The sequence below is a fragment of the Abramis brama genome (assembly GCF_963993115.1).
Source record: "Abramis brama genome assembly, chromosome: 15".
Lineage (NCBI taxonomy): Eukaryota > Metazoa > Chordata > Actinopteri > Cypriniformes > Leuciscidae > Abramis > Abramis brama.
This window is the reverse complement of record NC_139977.1, coordinates 25,674,922-25,700,366: the sequence shown is the minus strand read 5'-3', so window position 1 is coordinate 25,700,366 and position 25,445 is coordinate 25,674,922. Positions and strand designations below refer to the sequence as shown.

At 39.7% G+C, this 25,445-nt stretch overlaps 2 protein-coding genes across 9 annotated transcripts in view; one reads left to right on the top strand and one right to left on the bottom strand.

Moving 5' to 3' along the window:
* Positions 1-19: 19 nt before the first annotated feature.
* Positions 20-2,948, bottom strand: LOC311098092 (THAP domain-containing protein 2; the record flags this gene model as incomplete). Its single annotated transcript, XM_084138171.1, has 3 exons — positions 2,845-2,948; positions 2,590-2,773; positions 20-331 (listed from the first exon to the last, which is right to left on the bottom strand). The coding sequence occupies exons 1-3, from the start codon at positions 2,907-2,909 to the stop codon at positions 20-22; spliced, it is 561 nt and encodes a 186-aa protein (XP_083994297.1). The 5' UTR covers positions 2,910-2,948.
* A 1,406-nt stretch (positions 2,949-4,354) lies between these two features.
* sptan1 (spectrin alpha, non-erythrocytic 1) overlaps positions 4,355-25,445 on the top strand; it is a 35,234-nt gene continuing 14,143 nt past the window's right edge. For 3 of the 8 annotated variants that reach the window (XM_084137491.1, XM_084137489.1, XM_084137488.1), the window contains exons 1-24: positions 7,458-7,505; positions 14,826-15,065; positions 15,563-15,688; positions 16,695-16,835; positions 16,947-17,227; positions 17,349-17,493; positions 17,686-17,840; positions 17,950-18,085; positions 18,309-18,410; positions 18,521-18,658; positions 18,775-18,885; positions 18,988-19,065; positions 19,199-19,354; positions 19,469-19,673; positions 19,859-20,040; positions 20,182-20,425; positions 20,550-20,672; positions 20,805-21,022; positions 21,296-21,388; positions 21,509-21,643; positions 21,741-21,889; positions 23,853-23,912; positions 24,313-24,511; positions 24,634-24,738. In XM_084137491.1, coding sequence (XP_083993617.1) covers positions 7,476-7,505; positions 14,826-15,065; positions 15,563-15,688; positions 16,695-16,835; positions 16,947-17,227; positions 17,349-17,493; positions 17,686-17,840; positions 17,950-18,085; positions 18,309-18,410; positions 18,521-18,658; positions 18,775-18,885; positions 18,988-19,065; positions 19,199-19,354; positions 19,469-19,673; positions 19,859-20,040; positions 20,182-20,425; positions 20,550-20,672; positions 20,805-21,022; positions 21,296-21,388; positions 21,509-21,643; positions 21,741-21,889; positions 23,853-23,912; positions 24,313-24,511; positions 24,634-24,738 — 3,552 coding nt within the window. In that variant the 5' untranslated portion in view covers positions 7,458-7,475. Of the gene's footprint in view, positions 4,486-7,457; positions 7,506-7,948; positions 8,054-14,825; positions 15,066-15,562; positions 15,689-16,694; positions 16,836-16,946; positions 17,228-17,348; positions 17,494-17,685; positions 17,841-17,949; positions 18,086-18,308; positions 18,411-18,520; positions 18,659-18,774; positions 18,886-18,987; positions 19,066-19,198; positions 19,355-19,468; positions 19,674-19,858; positions 20,041-20,181; positions 20,426-20,549; positions 20,673-20,804; positions 21,023-21,295; positions 21,389-21,508; positions 21,644-21,740; positions 21,890-23,852; positions 23,913-24,312; positions 24,512-24,633; positions 24,739-25,445 lie in introns of those variants that run through there. The other 5 variants (XM_084137493.1, XM_084137492.1, XM_084137490.1 and 2 more) reach the window with 4 other exon arrangements.

Genomic DNA, 25,445 nt, shown 5'->3' with positions numbered 1-25,445 from the left:
GTCCAAATATATTTCAGTCCTAATTATTAGTTTTAGGTGTAGAAGTTTTTCTTGTTGCAGGTATTATTGACCCCCTTTGTTTCATTGCTCTGATTGCACTCTGCAAAACCATTGCTCTCTTCTGCCATTGCGTTGCTTTCCGTGACTCCTCCACCAGATTCTTTTTGTACTCTTTTATCTGAAGCTGAGCAGCAGCTAATTTCAGCTGGTAATTTCTTTCTGTGGCCTGAAGACGTTTATAACAGTCACAGCAGGGTGATCTGGATGAGTCGGTTGACTCGGATGCTCCTTGGTGGGGAAGGATATTTTCAGTGTCCTTTAGAATCTGATTCTGAAACACAAAGAGTGTTATAATTTATAAAATATAATGTTTACATTATTGTTTGTTAAACCAGAACCTTCTGTACAAGGTTCTTCGTGGATAAAATAGTACACATATATGTGACCCTGGACCACAAAACCAGTCACATGGTTCATTTTTTTTTTTATTGAGATTTAAGCTGAATAAATAAGCTTTCCATTGATGTGTGGTTTGTTAGGATAGGACAATATGTGGCTGAGATACAATTATTTGAAAAACTGGAATCTGAGAGGGTGCAAAAAAATCGAAACATTGACAAAATCGCATTTAAAGTTGTCCATTTATGTTCGCGATTGTGCAGCATTCACTCACAAAAATAAATGTTTTATATGTTTACGGTTGGAAATTCACAAAATAACTTAATGGAACATGATCTTTACTTAATATCCTAATGATTTTGGCATAAAAGAAAAATCGATAATTGCCATAATTCTTAATTCGATAATTGATCTATTGCCATAAATATACCCTTGCTACTTGTGACTGATTTTGTGATCCAGGGTCACATATAGGGAAGGCAGGGACTAGACTAGTTGTCACAATATTTCAGTGTCAATTACAGGGATTAAAGTTCTCCGTCGCTACGACGGATTTCCGTTAATTGCAGCAAGTCTATGACGGATTTCCGTCAATATGGTTCCAGTCTTACCTTAATGTCTTAAATTCACTTTTCATAATTTTAAGGCCGTAAATAGGCTTTCATTTCTCAAATAGTGTAATAAATGTCTTAACTTTAGTTTGAATAGTCTTAAATTAAGGAAAGACGAGGTGTATTCACCCTGCTGAGTGGGATGTGATCAAAGCCTGGAGTGGAGCAAAAGCACGTTCCTCTCTCCACTCTAAGCATTCTGTAATCACTTCGCTGATGGTCCACTCCGGGTTTTCAATTACCGCTCACGGAAAGTGCATGTCAGGCTACAGCTGAGCGCTGAGGTAGAACTATATTTCAGTTATCATGGACACACTTATAATGCAGGTAGGGCTGGGCGATATATCGATATAAAAAATATATCGATATAGTTCAAATTTGCGCTGTGATCCTTGCTCCCCTCTCCTCCGCTCCTCCTTTTCCACTCTGCGTGCGTGTTAACTTTAGAGCGTTATGTTATGAGAGGCGAATCATGACTACTTCAGAAAACCCAGCACAATAGGAACTACCAGGCAGTGACATAAGTGTACGCTGAAATAAAGTTTTTCACCTCAGAAAAACGGACGTTCTTGTCCTGTCAGCCGTTATACTGTTCTCGTAGCGCACACTCAATTGCACGCGCAAATGCGGCGGCGCGCGCTGTATCGCCTCACTGATCAAGTGCAAAAGAAACTACGAGCATGCAACGCCGTTACGTTGTAAATTACCCTAAATAAAAGTAATGCAGGGATGATTTTCATTCTATTCACCAGGAGCAGTTTCCATGTTTCATTAATAGTTATTGTTAATATTGTGTATTCACCATCGTAACTGTCGTTTCCATATTAACCCCAAAATGCCACTATTTTTCTTTGTATTATTTTTTATATTTTTAAATGACTGTAGTGGCTCATACCAACATTGTATTAACAAAAACTAGTTTGGGACTGCTATTTAATAGCTTTAGCATAGGCCTAATGTTTATGTATTAGTACTAGTCTTTACTATTAGTCATATTCTTACAATTTATGTGAAGTAAAGGGGAAAAGTACTTTTTTTAACACAAATTTTGTGTAAACATGTGTTATAATTTGCCTATATATAATATTTTCCCCTTTACTTAACGAAAGTTTAAGTAAAGGGGAAGGCTTAGCGAAATGGGGGGAGAATGGCAAGCCTTTTAGTTCGTGGACTAAAAAAATCAAACAGCCAGGTACGTCTTTGCACAGTATGTCACAGGAGACTTCAATATGGCAATAATGGTAAAAAAGTGCTAGGTCACCATCAATCAGAAGCTAGTCACAATGCTGCCGTTCGTGCTCTACAGTAGCCTACACATGCTCCCTGCCTGGTTTTCATAGAGTAAAATAGCTTTTAAAATACCCCTACTGGCAATATTAAAGCGGTTTAAAACGTCTCCCCTTAAAACGCTATTGGTCTCGACTATGTAAAAAGTTAAAGGAATATGACTTGGCCTAAAAAAAAATTTCAGTCAGAAGAATTTTTTTCACTTTAATCCCTGCAATTAAACACATAGGCTACATTACTCAATTAGGCCTATACCAAAGTATGTCCTCCATAGATAAAAACATAGACTTACCGTGGACTGTGTAAAATTAAATATAGTCGGAATCGCTTCTGAGTGTAAACGCGCAGATCCAGATTCAAAACAATCCGGACTGAAATGAGCGGAGCACAGAGAAGAGGATTCAGATGGAGTCCATTCAGCATCCCTCCTCATATTGACTAGCCAATGGCGGCGATGCTCTTCTTGTAATGGGAATCTGAGAGAAACAGGATCATCAGTAACAGAAAGGTGTTGTTTTACCATCAGACAAACTGATCACATGCTTACTTGTAGAATGAGATACCGTCGATATTCTCATCCGGGCCGTATCCGCAGAAATCACACGCTGGCATCTCCTCAACTCTGCTTACAGACGTTAACTGAAGTGCAGAGATGAGAGTAATGAAGGCATGCTGAGGAATCTTGTGCTTTATACACTGGGAGGCTATTGATGGTTCTCGTTCATGTAAGAGGTGGTAATGGCCGATCTAGATCTACACAATAAAACCGTGTATAGAGACATTTGTGTTTTATTTACATAATGGTTGCAGGATTGGGCTTTTGTTTGCTGCAGCATTTACCACAAACCAACAAATAAAATAATTTTGATAAAACTTTAAAACTAAAAGTCTAAGTAGTAATATTGGTTATTTTTCTGTTAGGAAAACTTAACTTAGTTTTAACTTAAACTTAACTTAACATTTAAATCATAAATTTGCCCAAATTGATTTAAACTTGTGTCTTTAATGATTCCATTTATTTTTAACAAATTGTTCAAATGTTTTCATCGATTGTTTTTTTTTTCGACATTGTTTTCTCAAGGAAGATGTTGCAACTATTTTGCTTCTCCTTGCTACATTCTCTGTACCCCTCCCTTCCCCTCCTAGTTTCACACACATTCATGACATGGACCTTTTAGAAACAAAACAGCATAAGTCTCCAAAACAATAGACAAAATTGGGCCATCAAAGACAACCACTTTGAACGACTCAAGACTTGAGTGATTTGCAATTTAAGGTTGCGAAAGATGTGCGAATACAGGCCTTAGAAAAAAAAAGAGGACTGAATTTCATTTCAAACATGGCTATTTTAACTATTGTGGGTCATTACAATTTCTCTTTACAAGCCAAAGCTCTTCTTGCTTCTACAGACCTTCTTTATGATATGTCTGGCTCTTTTGAATTCTGTGTTCTGTTTCCCTCCTTGGGAGATAATTATATTTGCAAAATTGTCTTCTTTAATTTGTACTCCCTTCCAGAAGGTTCTACTTGAACACTGTGTTTTGTCAGACTCAGGAAAGAAAATGATGTAATCTGTCCTCACTTCTGACTACATAGCTGTTTTGCCTCAGAAACTGTTCCAATGTATCTCAGATTTTTATTTATCATCCTTATATTAGCCTATACAGGCATTTCTCAACAATTTCATCTGGATGTGCCAAGACACTGTGTTACAGCAGAAACCAGATACCAAATTTATAATGGCAGCATTTTTCCGGACCAGGAGAACTGCAGTGCCAGGAATTAAAAAAAGATGCAGAATCAATTAAATTAATTAGGTACAGTCAGGAAATTCACCAAATGATAGCTATTGATCAAACATGTTAAATTTTCAGCAGCAAATTGCAAAAACCAAATGAGCCAGCATATATATATATGTTATATGTCTATGACTATAAATAAACGTATTTTGTTTAATGTAGAACACAGAGCTTTTAAATCTAATTTGAGTGGGAGGGGAGCACTATGGGTCGCACTAGACCGCTTCGGCATTTTCCGTCAGCGTTCGGCTGGTTGCTGCAGTGCATGATGTCACTGTCTCGCGCAGCTCGTTTCATTCGATAGCTCGGGCTACGCTGCTATTTCATTCGCTCAGGTCGCCACCCGTTGCCACCCAGCCTCAGAAAAATAGAGCAAAACCTCCAGCAAGGTAGGCTATTACACAAAATTTCATTTGTACAGGTGTTTATTTTTACAAACAAAACACAAATACAGGACGTTTTATTGCAAACTAAAACAATGGTTCGGTTTATTTCGCGTTTGCTATGCTGAGGGCCGTGCTGGGCGTTTTAGCCACCATTTCCATCTGTTTAATGTTATCTAGAACAGCACATTTCTTTCTTTGTATTATAAATATACTGTTATTACATTGTTGTGCGAACATCACGCGTTAATGTTTTCTCAGACGAGCTTTCATTGCCCTGCCCAATGGAGTCGTTAGCTGCAGAGCTAACCCAGATACTAAGTTATACACGGCTAGATTATAAATTAAACATCACACACGGATATTGTACAATGTGCAACTAGATTAATTTAAATCTATAGGACTACAGAGACGTTTTAAATTATTAAATAAAACCTTATTTAATTATATTAATTGGGTTTGGAAGGCATTTGTACATACAAATAAACCAGCAACCTCCTCCAATTCCAAATGCTCCTCCAAAGAAAGACATTTATTTCAACAACGTATCTTGTTCTACCGATACAGAACACGCAATTTGTGTATTTTCATTGGGTTAATGTACATTTATAGACGTATATGCATTCAGGCTATAGAGGATCCGCCCAGCGCCTTTTTCTCTCTCGGTCTGTCATTGGATTATTGCTCTGATAAGAGGCCTGGGCTTTGGCTCTGCTTTTATTGTTTTCTGATGGTCTTCTTACCATTTATTATTAACACAGTTGCATATTTAACTTAACCATAGCTGTGTGTTTTTAAGTGGATGATGGTTACTTTGAAATGAATGTTGGAAAACAGTTAATAACAACAATGTTTAAATTATTATTAATAAACTAAGTATGCTATATAAATTCTGTGACGTAAAGTCATAATTATTTAAAAATTGCACATATCAGGCTTAATCGTGTAAATGGATATAAGCAGGCAAAGTATAGTCTTGCGTAGTCTTTGTTATATTGTCAGTAAGTTATATTAAATTCTCCACTTCATTGTCTTCTGGCTTATGTTAACTCTCTGGGAAAAAAATATTACAGCCTCTGAACATGCCTGCAAGGTTTTAACGATTTATACCATTGCTTTTTGAACCCATAGACTTTTATGGTGAAGCAGTGAGTGACTTAATATGCATGCCAACTGCTGACATGCCAACAGCCCTGCTGAGCTTATGAAAAAGCCCCTGAAGCCAAAAAGATGAATGTTTTTTTGTATTCAGACATTAGCATGCATTGCTTTTAAGCTGTTCAATATTCACAGTTTCACACTGGGCCCCTTATTCATTGTAATATGTAGAGAGAGATAGACCAAAAATTGGTTTGATCAGTATTTTATTTTTACTGATATTTGGGCATTAGTTGTTTTGGTGTAATGATTAATTATTGTGCCAAAAAGCAGAAAAAACAGTAGTTAAAATTTTGTTCCGAATATCTTTTATCAGACACATAACTAATCTATATCAGTCTTAAAAAGCTATATCGGTCAATCTCCAATAATGACTTTTAAAGTCAGATTTTTAGTTGGTTTTAATCAGCACTTCAGGCCTAGTTTCTGTTTTCAGATCTGGTGCATTAGTGAAATTACGCATTATGAAATAACCTTGCACTGTCCGTCAGCGTCTGGAATTTAGCACTTTTGTCGGTCTCTGTTTAACCTTGTAGACAGTCTAGTGTTCACTCCCCATCCTGTTTCCTCGGAGCCTGATGGCATGCATGCTGAAATTGTTGAGAATCTTTCAAAGGGTGTGGTCTCCTGTCTCATAACGTAACTCATAACACGCAGGGTCTTCGTAAGGGTGGGGGGTGTCCTCTGGGACGTGATGCCATTGCAAGTGCAGCTGCGTAACTATTTTGGTTGACCCCTCCCAAGTGCCAGGGTCCCATACTTAGTCTGTGCTGCTTATTGAAAATAAATGAGGCAAATAGTTGTTTGACACCACAATATTATAGAGATCTTGGTTTAAGATGTTAAACCAATCCTGATGATGATTTTTTAAAATTTCCTTATGACTATTAGAGACAGTTTGTGCAGGTCATTAGGGTGCCACTTGAACAATACTTTATTAAATTCATAGCAGCTCTGTGTTCATAATGATGCAGATTAATAATCAGTGACCAGTCATTGACTATGTTTACATCATACACAGTCACATTTAGGCAATATTTAGATTAAACTTTAAACTATACTCATGTAAACAAAATACTTCGACTGATCGAATGGAATTGATGTGATTAAGCTCATAATTGTAGCAACCATAATCGTAGTAAAACGTTTCTTATTTTATTTAGGCCACTTTAATCACATTTATTCCACTCTGACCATAGTGCGCATGTGCAGTTTCGGGGTGCTGAAGAAGCTGAATTCATGTTAAAAACGTTGCACGTCAACAATAAAATGTAGTATCAAAAACATTGAAATGGAGACATTTTTAGGAGCGTCACCAAGCCGGATACCAAAGAGCCGGCGAACAAATCTGTGTGTATAATCAGAATAATGAAAATTGCATGTAAATGGGAGTGAAAAGGTAAGTCAAAGCTTGTGTAAACATATTCCTCGATTAAGTCCATACTCTGTTTTTTTTAAATAATCACATTATTGGTGCACATTTAAACATGGACGGTGTCTTGTAAGGCTGTACATGATAGAAAACAGACCAAAGCCTGTGTGTCGTGCTATTGTTCTGGTTTCAGGTTGCATCCTGGTGGTGTAACACAAACCTGAAGTGGTCTACGTTGTCACTTTGATATGTATCAGATGGTCTCTTTCTTGCGGTCTGTGTTGTGTTATTGTGTTGCGTGAGCTGCTATAAGACCGCATTTGGCTCACATAAGCAGTGAATTTTGAATATTAAATGGTTCATGTGCATTTGTCCCAGTTCTATTTTTATTAACCAGTCTCAATGTCTTAATCAATAATAATGTTTTGCATTACGCCTTGTAGCCATCCCCAAGACACCTGTTACCATGTCCACGTTTCTTAAACCCAAACTGAAGGTAAAATATGTGAGTTTGCGTCTCCAACCTGATCTCACAGGAATACGTGACTATTTTACAATTTGTGAATCGTTCAAAAATGTATGATTATTAGAAAAAAAGCAAGCTTGAAGGTCCACCCATAAACGTAGAATAATAAGATAATACGAAGATAATGTGAAAACGTACGAATGAGATCACACGAATTAGCCACCAATTTGGCAAAATGTAAAATAGTTACGAATTGCCATGAGATTGTGTTGGTGTCTTTGTGTTCTGCCCTGATTTGCTGTGTAGTAGCAATGAGAAAATAATTGTAAAGTGTTTGCATTGTCAGTGTAGAAAGGAAGTCTTATTCTCTCAAAAAGAGAGACGCATGGGTTGGGCTGTACCTTGGCTGTCTCCCCACAGAGGCCGTCACTGCAGCGCTGATGCTTTTGTCAGCACTGCAGCGAGAGGGAGAGGAGATGGTTAGACAAATGCAGTGAGAGTGAGGTTTTGTTTTCTGCATACTCATGCACCCATCTTCATCTTAAGAAACATCATTGCACATAGAACCTGGGCTTAAAGTAAGTAACAAGATATGTGACAGGATATTATGAATTTGTGAGGTCTTTGGGTGCTTTTTTTATATTTAATGCATGGAAGTGCTGGTTTATTATAGGTTGTGTGTGTTTGTTGCATGGTTTGAGTGGGTGTGTTCTGCATGATGGTACCCTAGTTGACATGCTGCCACGGATTAAATCTCTTGAAATCCGCCTGCGTGTGATGTTTTGATCCCTGGGCAGCTGTGATAGGCTGCAAGTGAACCTTTTTTTTTCCTGCAGCTCAATATAATCATAAATATTTCATGTTTAGGATGGGCTCGGTTTGAGTGCATCATCATTCTCGGGGTTCGTGGAGCTTTCAAATCTCAATCAATAAAGAAGCCTTTTCGAAACGAGTTAACAGGATAAAGGACTGAAATAATATGAGCATATCTCTGGATCTCCCTGCAAAACTGCTATTATTTCAGCTTTTTGGACTCTTCGAACAGTTACTATTAGCCAAACTAAATCCTTGGAGACATCCCACCCGTTTCCTCTAAATTCCTTAGGCCTGCATCCTCCCATTTAGACGTCAGCGCCCCTCGGAAACAGATGTGTTACCATGGAAACTTCCAGGCTTTCAGCGTGACCTTACTTAGTTCTCGGTATTCCCAGGTTGATGGTGGGAGTGAGTTTAATGATGATATGTGCTTCACTCTTGCTGAACACTGATGTTTGGAGTATGGTATCCATCCGTGTTATGAAAAATGAATGCTTGAGGAAATGGGTGTCTTATTACATCATTGCATTTTTTAACCTTGTGATCTGATAATAATCTTGTTGTCTTAGCAGTGTTACCTTAAGCCCTGTTCACACCACCAGCGACTTCGTCGTTATATGTTGCTATTCTCTGTTCTGTGAAGACTCTTGTGGTGGGCATTCCCAGTGCTGTCGCTCTAATGTTATTGGTAGACTGCATGTCTTTCCATATCTTTAGAAAATACAATCACAAATGATATATAAAACTTAGCTATCGTTCTAATTTGACTAGGAATTAGAATTAAAAGTAGCATTTTGCTGTTAGAGAGTGTTGTGATAAACTACAGCAGTGCTCGGTTCATTAAATCATTAACTAGATTAACGATCGATCAAGCAACGAATTAAACTCACTCATACTTCCAAAAATGACTTTCGATCATTCGAAACCGTCAAATAATACATTTTCTTATCGCTAGTAATAATAAACATAATGCCCCTGCAAACTGTAATATGAACTACAGCAGTGCTAAACTGCTCGCTGCTTCATATTGACAACACAATTAACACAAACTATCAATATATGAATCAAACTCACTACTTCCACGTAGTAGACGTAGACGTTCCATGTCTCGTCTTTTGCACGCTCAAGTTCGTATTTTACATGTAAACGCATGACAAGTGCGCTCAAGTAGAGAGTGACGTGGTTATTTTTTCCTCACTTGACATGCCTACAATTCTGCCAATGGTCACTCGCTCGTGTCGCCAGAAGTCGCCAGCTCTCCATTGAAAATGAATGGGATCATGTCGCTTTATCACTGTGTGTCCTGACTAGGGGTGTCCATGGTTAACCGGTTAACCGATTAACCGTTAAAAATTGCGTAACCGAGTGAAACATTTTGCTCGGTTAATTTAGGTGTAATACATTTTTGCACCACCAGAGACCGCTAGACCAGTTTTCTAATATGAAGCGGGCAAAGAAAGCGCGCGTCCGAGAGTGAAGGCTGTGCGCGAGCCAGAAACAAACATAGTATCCGCGCTACTGATCGCAGCACAATAATATCTGTCTGCAGAGCCGCAGAGCCACAGCTTTACCCCAGCAGTTACCCGCGCATGCGTTTACCGTTACATTAACCCATAGGTACATTTTGTATTATGCATTTCCTAAACATGTACTTGCTAATCAAACACTTTATATTAACAAACTACTAATCAATAAAACACAATCGGTCTTCCGACCTTTTACTATTGTGTTGATATGCGCGAGGGAGAGAGAGCAATACAGCGCTCGTGTTGTTTGAAGGCGGTGAGAGTGCGCGCGCGCGGCCGGGGCTCTCTCTCTGTTTGTTCTTATGCGCCCTGTCCGCTGATCTAAATAATTAGTTGTTACGACTTATTTGTTCCCTCGTTTTAATAAATCGTGGACACGTTGAACTAATTCCCTCCCTTGATTAAACGAATTACAACGTGGCCAAAAAACAGACTTTGATATTATTAATTACAATTAGTGAATGCTAAAGACCTATTTTTTGTGAATTGGTGAATATTCAGGTGAATTATTTCGTGGCCACGAATTAATAATTATTAAACTGTTTTTCTTACTAGTGAAAATAGCTCTTCAGTGAAGGCCGACTATTCTCGTACATCTTTTTATTCCTTTTTTTTTTCGTGTATGTGTGAATTGGTGAATATTCAGGTGAATTGTTTCGTGGCCACGAATTAATATTACCTCAGCACGTTTTACAAGACCCTTCTCGATCGCAGCGGCAACGAGCACTTTGATCACTTAAACAAAACATTTCAGCGCTAGATCGCCTAAAAAAAAAACGAACGAAATGAATGCTCTGCTAGTTAACTGGAGATGTGTTTTTTTATTTGTATTGGTAACGTTATTCATCCCGCGAGATGTTTCAAAAGTGGTGGGGACAATATCGACCTTAGAAAATAGTGGTGGGGACATGTCCCACCCGCAAATTACGCCTATCTCGTGGTTGCGGCGCGCACACTATGGTTAACCGAGTATTAACCGCTAAGGGCCTCGGTTAACGGTTAATGAAAAACTTGAAAACGTGCAGCCCTAGTCCTGACGGTGTGAACGGGGCTTTATAATTGACTCACTTTGATGTTCTAGTTTTACCTGATTGGTTCAGTCTCACACATTGTTACCATCATATGTATACTGCTTTGGAAATCTGTGTCACCTTCAGGCTTGTGGTTATTAATATCCCAGCTCTTCTCTGAGAGAATCTTAAGAATGTCTATCAGAGGACAACCTCATTATCAGGAGAATGGGAATAACAGTCTTGTCGCTATTAGAGAGTCCTGATTGTCTGGGTGGAGTGGGAATATCCTTAAAGTGATAGTTCACCCAAAAATAATGAAAATTATGTCATCATTTATTCACCCTCAAGTTGTTCAAAACCTGTATGAATTTCTTTCTTCTGCTGAACACACAAGGAAGATATTTTGAAGAATGTCGGTAACCAAATAGTTGATGGGCCCCATTGACTTCCCATAGGTTTTTTTATTTTTTATTCCATTGACTGCTCATGCTTCCTTTTTTTGGTTTGTGGTTCTGACCATAATGGTTGTAAAACAGCAAAGATGGTTGTTGTTTTTTTATTACACAAACCTCAGAAGATGAAATGGTTTTCAACATGTCATGTTCTAAAGCTGTAATGGTTGCCTGTTCATAAATCATAAATGGCCACTGTATTGCAGGAGGGCGAGAGGTTGGACTTTGCCTGTGTCATCATGTGTTGGGAATGTAAGAGGCAGTTACTGAAGTGCTGTGCTCAATGAACGAGCTCGTGGGAACGAGAGGGGAATATTCCAGAGAGCTGCTGGACTGCCGTATTCAGTTGGATTCAGAAGCAATAGACTAAGACAAATGATAGAGAGGAACGAGGAGGGAGAAGAAAGTGTGAGTTTGTGTTATCACTAGTACGCAGTCACGTTTAGAAGCGCTATCTGTTGCTACAGCTGGACTGCAGTGAGGCACTCGTGAGCGCGTAGCTTTGTATTACAGTGAGTTTTTATTACATTGTTTGTGTATTTAACTTTGTAACTCTTATTTCATGTTTAAGTATTTTAAATACAATGTCACAAAATGAATACTGAGATTGCATGGTTTTTAAAGACATATCACGGGTTGAGTGTGCACGTCTGCTGACTTTTGATCTGCACATGGGTGTGACCTATTGCGTTTTTTCCAACGCACAGTTGCCGGCTTAAATTTAACGGTACAGATCCGTGGTCATGGCACCTATCCCCACAGAGCTGTCGGACTGAAACCAGGCTGAGCTGGTCGTAATCTCCTGTCTGATCTGAGCGGACATTGAGATGGGATTGTTTTGGGAGAGGCTGGGAGGGGGAAGGGCAGCATGCATCCAGCTGATCTGGACTAAAACAGAATGTTTCAGTAAAGCGCAAGCTGTGCATTAGATATTCGGTCGTTCATCACGTTTCTCATCTGGATGGGTTGAAGTTATGATTGAGTCAAGGACCTCACTAATGGACCAGCCATTAGCTAATCACTTCCTTATCTGCTTTCTCTTTTCTATTCTCCCGTCATTATATCAAGCGGATGTTTTGTACATAGCAGCCACTGATTGGGCTGATCTCCTGTGGTTAATTCTCTTCATAAACCTTTGTTGTTTCTGTCTCTTTCATATTTAGCATGATGACCACCATCTTCTCTCTCCTCCCATTCGGCCCCCTGTTCCACCATCTTTCCCTTTATTTCCCTCATCTCTTCTATCTGCATGGGGGGTTATAATGGAAAGATGGCAGTTCTGGCCAGCATAACAAAAGACTGTATTGATCCAGGCTGACAGTGCATTACATGGCTGACTCCATAGTCTGGCCACTCTTCACATTGTTAAAAATGCTGTTTTGTTAGTTTCTCTGGCCTTGGATTAGCCTGAACCCTCCCCAAACACGTCCTATAATGGATTCGCTTCAGCAAATGGAGCACACGGCCCTCAAATGATCTTAGCATGTGATGCCTGACAACATCCACATGCAGTCACACAACAATGCTTTTGTCAAATTTAGAAATTGAATGAAGCTTTTTTTATACATGACTTTTGCACAGATTTTTGTCCCGATTTGCAGTCTGGATGAGCTAGTTGTCTAAAGTCATCACCAGTCTGAAGATTTTGGGCCGTTGGAATTGACAGATTTTGTATTGTGTATGATGGCCACAGACTTTGATTCCATCCAGTTGGAGATATAAAACAGGTTTGATATTTTGAGCGATTTTAGAACATATTAGCTGCTTTTCCTCCATCAGGCCAGACCGTTCTCATTGCTTAACCGTTCCATTCCGTGCCGATCCGGCCCTGCCGGTACAGATATGGTTTAATTTTCCACTGTGGGGCACAGAGCTCTTTGGAATGAATACAAAATTGAACAAAATCATTGCTTTGCAGACGATATGAGATGTAAATAGCAACCATGTTATGGAGGCTGATCAAATATTTATTTTTATTTTATTATTAACTTCACTCAAATAGTGCGCTTGGCCATTTATAGAGAAACTGGCTGCCAGGCAACAAACAAGTGACCAATCCTGAGTGGCGACATCACTACACACATTCTACCAGCACGGGTATGCAGTGTCGTTTAGTGTATGATCAGATTTTCGGCAAATGTATGAAGCCTAGTGTTTTAAAATCTGTTCTGGTTTTAAGTGGTGTTGTGTAATTCCAGGAGTTTGTTTATATTTTAAATTATAGTTTATTTGCCATGAAAATAGCATTTAGCCTTAAAAAAATGAATAAATAAAAACACACAGAAAGGGTTAATATGTTGCCATGCTATTACTGAAACAGATGAAGAATGCTCATTTGTTCACACATATCTGTGTGGAATGACTCCAGATGTTCACACCTGTGTGTGAAGTGAATTCTTCTACTCTTTGTCCTTGGTGAGCTTTTTATCACTTAAGACTCTTCTTAAATGGATCAGCAGCAGACCCTGCATTCCAAGATATCCAGTCAGTCTGGAGATCGAGATTGAACCTATCTGAAAATCAGCTCATAACAGCTTTTATCATCATATTACCTAACTACAAATAAACATGACACATCATGGTCTTTATTTATGAGTACAAAGATTTTTGAGAATATAATTGATTCATTGTCCAATGTTTCCAGTGTCAGCAACAACCTAGTTTTGTTTCACATCAGAATGAGATGCTGTTGAGATTATGCTGTTGAGATCTGCTGTGGAAACATTTGGAGCTGTTCTAGATCATCCAGCTTCTTGCTATTGGTAGAAAAAGAGCTACAGAGACATTTGCTGTAACCTGGGTGGGACCCATCTTTGGTTCAGTCATTCTGGACACTAACATCCCCTCCACCCTCAAATGCAGCTGAAATCACACCGCCCCCACCCTACTGACAGTATGGGACAGATGCAATTGGATTGGGCTTTGGATTGGTGGGGGTTGTGTTCAGAGTCAGTGGGGGGCTGATGGCAGCACTCTCTTTGTGCTGGTTTGCTCAGAAGCGCGAGGAATGTCCGCCTGGCCCCCCATGTGCTCAGCTGTTGGCCATTGCTGGGGAGAGTTGTGTCTTTTAACTCATAAAATATCCGCTTGGTTTTAGGTACCTCCCTCGAGTGAGTGTTTGTTTCATACAGACTTAGTGTTGTCATTTTTATTTATTAATTTGCATAAATATAATATACAGTAGTCAACATTTGAAGTGGATCAAAAAAGTTCATCGAAGTTGTCCTAAGACAAGAACGGGTATTGTTCAAAATTCATGTATAACTTTGATGAAAGGTTTTGATCCACTTCAAATGTTGACTACTGTAATTTTATCGTGAAATATTTTTTAATTGGTCCTTTTATTGCTATTACCTGGAAGTTATTCCTATTGTTTCCTGTTAGAGAACTCTTTTGCTGTACTCTTGTTCTTTTAGATAGCCACACTGAGGTTCTTCAAAAATTGATTTTTTGCTTACTAAGCCCAAATTCATGTGGAAGGGCATTTGGCATGGACATTTGGCATGTGGAGAATTTATTAACAAAGTCTTTGCCCTCTTTTAGAAAATGGATGTCAGTGGAGTCAAAGTTCTAGAGTCGGCCGACGACATCCAGGAGCGCCGACAGCAGGTTCTGGACCGGTACCGTCGCTTCAAGGAGCTGTCTACTGTGCGAAGACAGAAACTCGAGGACTCTTACCGGTTCCAGTTCTTCCGTCGAGATGCAGATGAGCTTGAGAAATGGATCCAAGAGAAGCTACAGATTGCCTCTGATGAGAACTACAAGGACCCCAGTAACCTACAGGTGAGAGAAAAGCAATTTAGAAGTTTCCAAAGTGACTCTTCTACTCAAGTTTTCAAGTTGTTCATTTATATATACATACAGTATATATACATATATGAACAACTTGTAAATCACTCAGGGAAACAAATAAAAAATAAAGTACTAAAATGTGTTATCACACATTCCTGTTCCTGAAGTGAATCCTCCCTTAAGCTGTAAATTCCTTGACTGGGTGTCTGCTGTAATCAACAGTAAATTTATGTGTAGAGTCATCAGATTATAATAGCTTGAATACATATTGAACACATGCATACAATGACTTTTATCAAAAGTATATATTGTGACATATGCAGATGATTATGGAGTTGGTTGAAATTAGGCCAGTTGCAAAGCTCTCTTAAGAAATGCATCTTCACAAAATACATTGTTTAAAAACGAGAAGTTTAAGAGCTACATAGCATGCGTCGACTTTACCATTATTTTTGTCTTACAGAGCTTTCTTTTTTTCCATCTCTTAGGGAAAGCTCCAGAAACATCAAGCCTTTGAGGCAGAGGTGCAGGCTAACGCTGGGGCCATTATCAAACTGGACGACACCGGCAACCTCATGATATCTGAGAGCCACTTTGCATCTGAAACCATCCGAGTAAGAGACTCTTTCTTTTTAATACCAAATGCTACATTTCCATAACGATGAAAAGTGTAATTTGTAGTTTTTTAACATCATCCTATATGGATCAGTCTTTTACGCCTTACCGGACCTCTCAGCGACCAATAGTTAAAAGTGTCAATTATGGCGCTTTCATTCAAGTAGGTGCTTGAGTGCGGTGAAACATGTTTAATTTTAATTTCTTCTGCTTCTTTTAACAGTGCATGTCCCTTGAAAGAACTGCGTGCAGTGTTTTTTTTCAGTGTACCTCAACTTCCTTAGGCTATGTTCACACTTAGCGTCTTTTTTGACAAGAAAAAGTTGACAACGGCATTTTTTTAGCAAAAAAAAACGCTGGCAGCGTTCGGTTACAAATAGCAGCCGAGCGCGTCTTTTGTTGCTATAACAACAGCTGCAACAGTAGCCTTACCTGAATAACCAAGGATCCGTCCAATCTGTGCCCACACAGCCTCTTTGTGATGTATGTTATGATAGAGTTGTGTACTCGTATCAAACAGCTCCTTGTGCTCCGAAACAAGGACGATTAGTTTTATCTACCGGCACCGTCTCCATTTTTTCTTGTTGTTCTTGTTGTTATGGAAACGACAGGTCTCGCTACTCGCTTGTCATTGGTCAGCTGTCAAAAAGGCGCTTGACGTAGGGCGTTCTTTTCAGAAAAGTTGAACTTTTTTCAACTTAAAAAGACGCTCTGAGCTGCAGAAAAAGACGCCGGTGGCGTCTAAAAAAGCGCTCAGGACTTTTTTGAAAAAACGGTTTACTCCATAGGGTTATAATGTAGAACAGACGCTGGCAGTTTGAAAAAAGACGCTAAGTGTGAACATAGCCTTACTCAGTCTTTCTATTACAGTCCAAGCTGACTTTCTATTTCAGAAAACAACATTTCTAGACTTCATCTGAGCTGTCCTAGAAAAAATATGTGTGACAAGGAGAGCATTTTGTTTTGATCCTAACTCTCTTGTCTTTGTCACCTCTTTAAACTCAGACCCGTCTAGAGGAGCTTCACCGTCTGTGGGACCTCCTACTGCAGAAGACTAAAGAGAAGGGAGTGCGTCTCCTGCAGGCCCAGAAATTGGTGCAGTATCTCCGTGAGTGCGAGGATGCTCTGGACTGGATCAGTGACAAGGTGAGAAACAATAGTAGGCGTCATATATTGTGCTATAGGCGTGTTTGGTCAATTGTGAAAAATAATTTCACCCAAGATATTTGAAAACGCATTGACAAAACTTTCTTGCAGGAAGCGATTGCCACCTCAGAGGAGCTTGGGCAGGACCTGGAGCATGTGGAAGTTCTACAGAAGAAGTTTGAGGAGTTCCAGACAGACCTGGCTGCCCACGAGGAGCGTGTGAACGAGGTGAACCAGGCAGCTGGTAAGCTAACCCAGGAGAACCACCCAGAGGCTGAGCTCATCTTGAAGAAGCAGGAGGAGGTGAACGCTGCCTGGCAGAGGCTGAAGGGCTTGGCTCAGCAGAGGCAGGTCAAACTGTTTGGAGCTGCTGAGGTGCAGCGTTTCAATCGGTAAGTTCACACCAACGACGATAACTATAAAGTTTTAATAATCTTTAAAACGTCCACAGTGGTGTGGGAAGTCCACACCACTTTCAGAACAATTTCTGAAATGTTTTGTTCTGGCCTACAGGGATGTGGATGAGACAATCAGCTGGATTAAGGAGAAGGAGCAGCTGATGGCGTCTGATGATTTTGGTCGTGACCTCGCCAGCGTTCAAGCCCTGCTCCGGAAACACGAAGGGCTGGAAAGAGACTTGGCAGCCTTGGAGGACAAGGTCAGTCTCAGCCTATCCACAAACTTTGTTTTTTTCTATTTCACAATACAGGCCAAATCAAATTTATACATTTATTCTCTCTTTGTTTTTTTTATGTTCATTCAATTTAATGCACTCTCTGTTATACGCCCATGTTTAAGCAATGTGCAATCATTCTTTGTGTATGATGTAGACATGCTCTCCTGTCTTCAGGTAAACACTCTTGGTGGTGAGGCAGACCGTCTGCAGCAGACACACCCCCAGAACGCCACTCAGATCCACCTGAAAAGAGACGAACTCATTACCAACTGGGAGCAAATCCGTACCCTGGCGGCTGAGCGACACGCTCGCCTCAATGACTCCTACAGGTGGGTTAATACACACCTTTTTGCTTTTAATCGCTTCAAATTGAGATTTTAATGTTAAGCTCAGCTCACACAGTGCTAGCTTGTGATCTTATAATTTTTTTTTTTTTAGGCTGCAGCGCTTCACTGCAGATTTCCGTGATCTGACCAGCTGGGTGACCGAGATGAAGGCTCTGATCAACGCAGACGAGCTGGCCAACGATGTAGCTGGAGCTGAGGCCCTGCTCGACCGCCACCAGGAGCATAAGGTATTATCCTAACATCTAAACAAGTAGAGCAACATGGGAAAATTATGTTTGGATTGAATATTGGATGTACAACCTTTCTTTCTATAATTTTTTTTTTATAGAAACAAACCTATTTGAGTGTGATTTGCTAGTTAAGTATTGCTATTGTAATTGCTCTTACAGTGTTGTTCTACCAAGGATGCTTGGCATTGAAAGACTGATTGTGTCCATAATGTTTTATCAGGGCGAGATTGATGCTCATGAGGACAGTTTCAAATCTACTGATGAGGCTGGGCAAGCTCTGCTGAACACTGGGCATTATGCTTCTGAGGAAGTCAAGGAAAAGGTGTGTCTGACCACAGATCTGTGTTTTTGTAGACTATTTGCAAACTCATAATTGAAAATCTAAAGTGAGTAGCACCTGAATGACTCCCCATTTTGTGTTCGTCGGTGTAGCTGGGCATACTCTCTGAAGAAAAAGTGTCTCTTCTGGAGCTGTGGGAGCTACGCAGGCAGCAGTATGAGCAGTGCATGGACCTGCAGCTCTTTTACAGGGACACCGAGCAGGTTGACAACTGGATGAGCAAGCAAGAGGTACGAATTTGTGTAGAAATCATTCATCTTATATTGTGAAGATCACACTTTCTCTCAAACGTGGAACAAAAATTTAGTTTTAAAGATTTTAAAGGTCTCAATCTGTCTTCCTCAAGGCTTTCCTGCTGAATGAAGACTTAGGTGACTCTCTGGACAGCGTTGAAGCTCTTCTGAAGAAACACGAAGACTTTGAGAAATCCCTCAGTGCCCAGGAAGAAAAAATCACCGTAAGAAATCACACAGTCTGATGTACAATTCAAGGCCTGGTACAATTTATTTTACAAATCTTACAGTTTTTAATTCTTTTAATTCTGTATTGAAATGTACAGGCCCTGGATGAATTTGCCACCAAACTGATCCAGAACAATCACTACGCCAAGGAGGATGTGGCCACCCGCAGAGATGCAGTAAGTGGAGATTAGCACCCTGAAATGTCCTTCATTTCACGCTCGCAAGCACTTTCCTCCTCTCAATTATTGCTGACAGAAGTGCTGAGTCACTGGTAATACTATCATTTAAACGCCTTTTCTTCTACTTCAGCTGCTGAGCAGACGCAACGCTCTTCATGAGCGTGCTCAGTTTCGCCGTGCCGCCCTGGAGGACTCTTTCCATCTGCAGCAGTTCTTCCGGGACTCTGATGAGCTCAAGAGCTGGATAAATGAGAAGATGAAGACCGCCACTGACGAGGCCTACAAGGTATGTTGTCCTAGAACTACTACAAGTTGTGTTGCACATTTGGATTCAGTTGTCTATATTTCTTTATTTCTCTCATCCTCTTTTCCTCCCCATCTCTGTTCCTTCTTTTTTTAGGACCCATCCAACCTGCAGGGGAAGGTACAGAAGCACCAGGCCTTCGAGGCCGAGCTTTCTGCTAATCAGAGCCGCATTGATGCGCTGCAGAAATCAGGCCAGGAGCTGGTTGATAGGAAACACTATGCCTCCAGCGAGGTGTCCACCCGAATGGATGAGGTCAGCTCTCAGTGGAAGAAACTTCTAGAGGCAACTGAGCTCAAAGGTGAGAGAGAATTGCTTGAAGAGACTATCTGACTGACAATTAATGTAACAACCACTGTTCATTTAGTTCTACCAGTGTGTTTTGAAACCATAACCTTTTTTGTCTCTAGTTCAAAACTGTGGCAAACATGTAACACAAGTAAAAAAAATTATTTTTTAATGATATCATATCCTTTACCCTTGTAGGGATTAAGTTGCGTGAAGCAAACCAGCAGCAGCAGTTCAATCGTAATGTGGAGGACATCGAGCTGTGGCTGTATGAGGTGGAGGGACACCTGGCCTCCGATGACTTTGGAAAAGACCTGACCAGCGTCCAGAACCTTCAGAAGAAACATGCTCTGCTAGAGGCTGATGTGGCTGCCCACCAGGTAACAATGTCTGAATGATTTTGAAAATAACTGATATAACATATGCAGACTTTCATGTATGATTCTGTACAATTGGCAGTTTTACTAAACATCTAAACTTCCTTTATCTTAACTGACAGCTTGTTTCTCTCCTCTTGACAGGACCGTATTGATGGCATTACCATCCAGGCCAGGCAGTTCCAGGAGGCCGGCCATTTTGATGCTGATAACATCCGCAAGAAACAAGAGGCTCTGGTGGCACGCTACGAGGCCCTAAAGGAGCCCATGGCCGCCCGTAAACAGAAGCTTTCAGACTCTCTGCGCCTTCAGCAACTTTTCAGGGATGTAGAAGATGAGGAGACCTGGATACGAGAGAAGGAACCTATTGCTTCCTCCACCAACAGGGGTCAGTGTAATTAAATTTCATGAAATGAGGTCTTAGTCAAAAGAAGTTGGCATTCTACAGACTATCTAAAATAACTATAAACTGTTGACATTCATATAACAATGATCTTCTTGTACCCTCTCAGGAAAAGACCTTATTGGAGTCCAGAACCTTCTGAAGAAACACCAGGCTCTGCAGGCAGAAATCTCTGGTCATGAGCCCAGAATCAAGGCTGTTTCTCAGAAGGGGGAGGCCATGGTTGATGAGGGTAGGATTTATTTCTAAGACATTGACTTTGTATTAGGCTTTGTTTCAGAATTAAACACCTTTAGTCAATGTAGAAACAATAAATTTGAAGTATTTATGAAAATTAAAAAGCTTTTTTTTCCCACCGTTTCAGGTCACTTTGCAGGGGAGGATGTGAAAGCTAAGCTCCAAGAGCTGCACAACCGCTGGGACGGACTAAAGGGAAAAGCGACCCAGCGTAGACAGGATCTGGAGGACTCCCTTCAGGCTCAGCAGTACTTCGCTGATGCCAACGAGGCCGAGTCCTGGATGAGAGAGAAGGAGCCCATTGTAGGAAGCACTGACTATGGCAAAGACGAGGACTCTGCAGAGGTAAACAGGAAGGGGGACTGGAATTTATCTAGAATGGACCTCTTTTGGGTTTAGAGGCCTGAAATTATTATTAAACCTCATATTTGAGCAAAACTTGCAAAATAAGGGGAAAAAGTAATTCATTTACTGTTCTGGTGTTCGTTTCATATAGCACATCTCATTCACAAGATGTTTAATTGGCAGAACTAAAATTAATTTGCTTTGTAATGTCTCATATTGCAGTTTTATGTTAAAAATGGATGGACACTGAAATCTCATTGTTATCATTTACAGGCTCTGCTGAAGAAGCATGAGGCACTGATGTCTGATCTGAGTGCATATGGCAGCAGCATCCAGGCCTTAAAAGAACAAGCTCAGGGCTGCAGAGTAAGACCACATAACAACACTACTACATTGACCAAAAGGAAATAACATATACTGCATGTGCACCTTTGTTCATTTCATGTCAATTAAAATGTGGTCCTTTTTCATGGATTTCATCAACAGCAACAAGTGGCCCCCACTGATGATGAGACCGGTAAGGAGCTGGTTCTTGCTCTGTATGACTACCAGGAGAAGAGTCCACGTGAGGTCACCATGAAGAAGGGCGACATCCTCACTCTGCTCAACAGCACCAACAAGGTTATTAATAGGGCATGCTACATGTTACTTAGCATGATAGTTTGGATCTAAATGACAGTTTGAACTCATTCAAATAATATATTTATCTTGTCCTCAGGACTGGTGGAAAGTGGAAGTGAACGACAGGCAGGGCTTTGTTCCCGCGGCGTACGTGAAGAAGTTGGACCCAACTCAATCTTCCTCTCGCGAGAATCTGCTAGATGAACAGGGCAGCATCGCTCTGCGACAGGATCAGATTGACAACCAGTAAGAGTCATTCTGCTTTCAGTTTTCTTAGCAAATGATTGTGGGCAGATTTTTCACTATATGTTTAATATGCATTTGGGCTGTCAATGTAAGTCAGTAAGATTTTTTTTAGGGATGTCCAGATCCGATCCACGTCATCGGTATCGTGCCGATACTGGCCCAGAACGCTAGATCGGATATCGGAGGGGAGAAAAAAAAAAAAACGATACCTATGATCCGATACCTATTAGGGGTGGAACGGTATGTGTATTCGTATTGAACGTACGTTCGGTACGTGCGTCACGGTTCGGTGCATGGATTTACACGGAGAATACACGGTATAAAAATAAATAAAACTCGCGTGCACATTAATTAATGTAATGCGGAACTACTGTTAGATACGCGCATAGACATATGCAGGTTATTTAGGGACACCTAATCTGTAGCCCCACCTTAGCTCTGAACGCGCGTCTATTTCGCTTCAAACGCTCGCGCGCGGCGCGTCCTATTCACTTTGGACGCGCGAATGGATTCAAACTGTTCAAGCATCGAACTAGACGCGATAGACGCGAATTTGACGCTCTGTTCGCGTTTGGTGTGAACGCAGCATAATGAACAGGCTGCGATGTCAAGATTGCAATGCTGGAATATATGTGTGTGTGTGTGTGTGTGTCAGAGAGAGAGAGGCACGGGCGCGATCGAACAGTGGAAACATAAAAACATACTCCGTCATTTTGTTCATACAGGACATCATTAAAACTGCAAAGTGTTTAGCCTACTTATATTTGTGTAAAACACAACATTGTGCTTTTGTCAAACTGTAACCTACAACTGTCACCCATCAAAATCACACACGCTGTTTAAAAGCAAAAATTATCTCATCTTTTGGACATTCATCATATTGCATTGGTTTTCATTTCTTGTCCTAAAACAGAGCACTAATGTTTATTTTGAAGTTGCACATTCTACATTGATTAAAAAAGAAAATCAAATGTGTTTTTAATGGTAGTATTATTTTATACAGAAATAAATTATTTATAATTCAGATGAGAATAACGTTAAAGTTAATTAAAATTTTAAGGAAACAAATATATTGATTTGAAATATAGCAAATTAATTTTAAATTCATTCAGGTACAATTACCGAACATATCTCAAGGTCTTTTGAATAAAGGGTGGCAGTCTTTCGTTATCAACTGTTGTTGTGGACTATATACTGGAGAAGTATTTGTTCTTCATTTGAGTGAGATGTTTTTATGTGGCTAATTGAGCAAAGTGCTTCCATATATTTTATTATTATTAGTATTAGTTCAAGAATAAAATAAAAATATCGGATTGATATCGGTATCGGCAAATAGCCAAAGCTGCGGCATCGGTATCGTATCGGAAGTGAAAAAGTGGTATCGGGACATCCCTAATTTTTTTTATTAAATAAAAAACTATTTAATTATTTTATTCAGCAAGGATGCATTAAATCGATTAAAAGTCACAGTAAAGAACTTATTCATCAGGATGAATTCATGTATTCATGAAAGAATCCTGAGAGAAAAAATAGTTTTCAGCATTTACAAGAAGAAATGTTTCTTTCTCTGCCATCACAGGAATAAATTACATTTTAAATATATTAAACTGGAAAACAGTACAATTGCTACATGCAGTTTCATTCAACTAATTAATCTGCATAGCGTGTAATTCACTAAACAATTTTTATCGATTGAAAGTGTGAAATGTGAACATGTATGTGTACTTGCTTTTCTACCTCACATCTTACATTCCAACAAAATCATTTCTCTTTAACACAAAGCCTCTTAAGATCTTAACATCTTTATTCTTCCTGTAGCTCAAAAATGGCATCTGTTAAAAACTAACCCTCAATAATGTTTCTGACCCCTCATTCCTCCTCTTTTTCCTTTATTTTCTTTCTTGTTTTCTTTCTTTCTTCATTTAAATGCTTGCATGTGTCTGCTTGCCCTGCCCTGTGGCAGGACTGTGGTCACCAAGGAGGTGTGCAGCGTATCTATGCGCATGAAGCAGGTGGAGGAACTGTGAGTAGGCCTAACCTATGTCATTCCTTTGATCAAAGAAGCCTTTGATCAATCATTCCTCTCATCCATATGGCATTTCTGTCACTTTAGGTCCTCTAACATTCTATCCTTCCTATTATATATCCCTCTGTCCAGATAATTCTCATTCCTTCTCAACTCTTCTATTTCATCAAGGGATAGAAGTTCACATCTCTTCTGAACTTTTTCCATTCGTAGAATTGGTGTCTAGAATTAATTCTGCATTTTCAGTGGCTGACTATGCAGATTTCTTGTCAGTAATTGAACCCCTGTCTGTGCTTCCACCTCTCATTTCCTCTCCTAGAGGGAGATGCTTCAGTCTCTGTGTTGAGGTGGGAGTTGCATTTAAGGTTCTGACTTCTCTCTTTATCCCTCTCTTCAGGTATGGTACGCTTCAAGACTTGGGAGAGAAGAGGAAAGACATGCTGGAGAAGAGCTGCAAGAAGTTCATGCTTTTCCGTGAAGCGAACGAACTGCAGCAGTGGATCAATGAAAAGGAGTCAGCGCTTACTAATGAGGAGGTCGGCTCTGACCTGGAGCAAGTGGAAGTGCTGCAGAAGAAGTTTGATGACTTCCAGAAGGTTTGTTTCTCCTACACATCTGTAACACATGTATCATCAGAGACTAGCATTGGCTTGTACATAATTCCTAATTCTAAACTCTTTGTTTTGTCTTTTTGTGTTTTTGTTATATTGTTTACTAGGATCTGAAAGCAAATGAGTCTCGGCTGAGGGACATAAATAAGGTGGCATCTGAGCTGGAGTCTGAAGGACTGATGGCAGAAGAAGCTCCGGTTGTGCAGGCCCAGGTGAGAGGAAAACACTTTATACACACAGTGAATTTGATTAAACATACACTACTGTTCAAAAGTTTGGGATTGGTAAGATTTTTTTTTTTTTAATGTTTTTGAAAGAAGTCTCTTATTCTCACAGAAGCTGCATTTATTTAAACAAAAATATAGTAAAAACAGTAATATTGTGGAATATTGTTAAAATTTAAAATAGCTATTTTTTATTTTAATATATTTTAAAATGTAATTTATATCAGTTGTATTTTCAGCATCATTACTCCAGTCATAAGTGTCACATGATCCTTCAGAAATCATTCTAATATGCTGATTAGGTGCTCAAGAAACGCTTATATTATTTTTGTCAAAACTGTAATTAATTTTTTTTTCAGGATTCTTTGATCAATAGAATGTTTAAGAGAACAGCATTTATTTAAAATACAAATCTTTTGTTACATTATAAATGTCTATCAAGTCACTTTTGATCAATTTAACAAAAATAAAACTTTTTCAAACTTTTGAATTGTAGTGTGAATCATGATTTTTTCTAAATTAGTCATTCCGCTCATCATCATTTACATCGAAATGTGGGAGTATACATACATCAGAGTAGTATGCTTATTTGTATGCCTGAATTTATGAGCATCATAGATGTGGTGACCTTGTCTATTTTTCCCTTTCTCCTTCCAACCCTCCATTCCCTCCTCCCACCATCCCTTCATCCTACC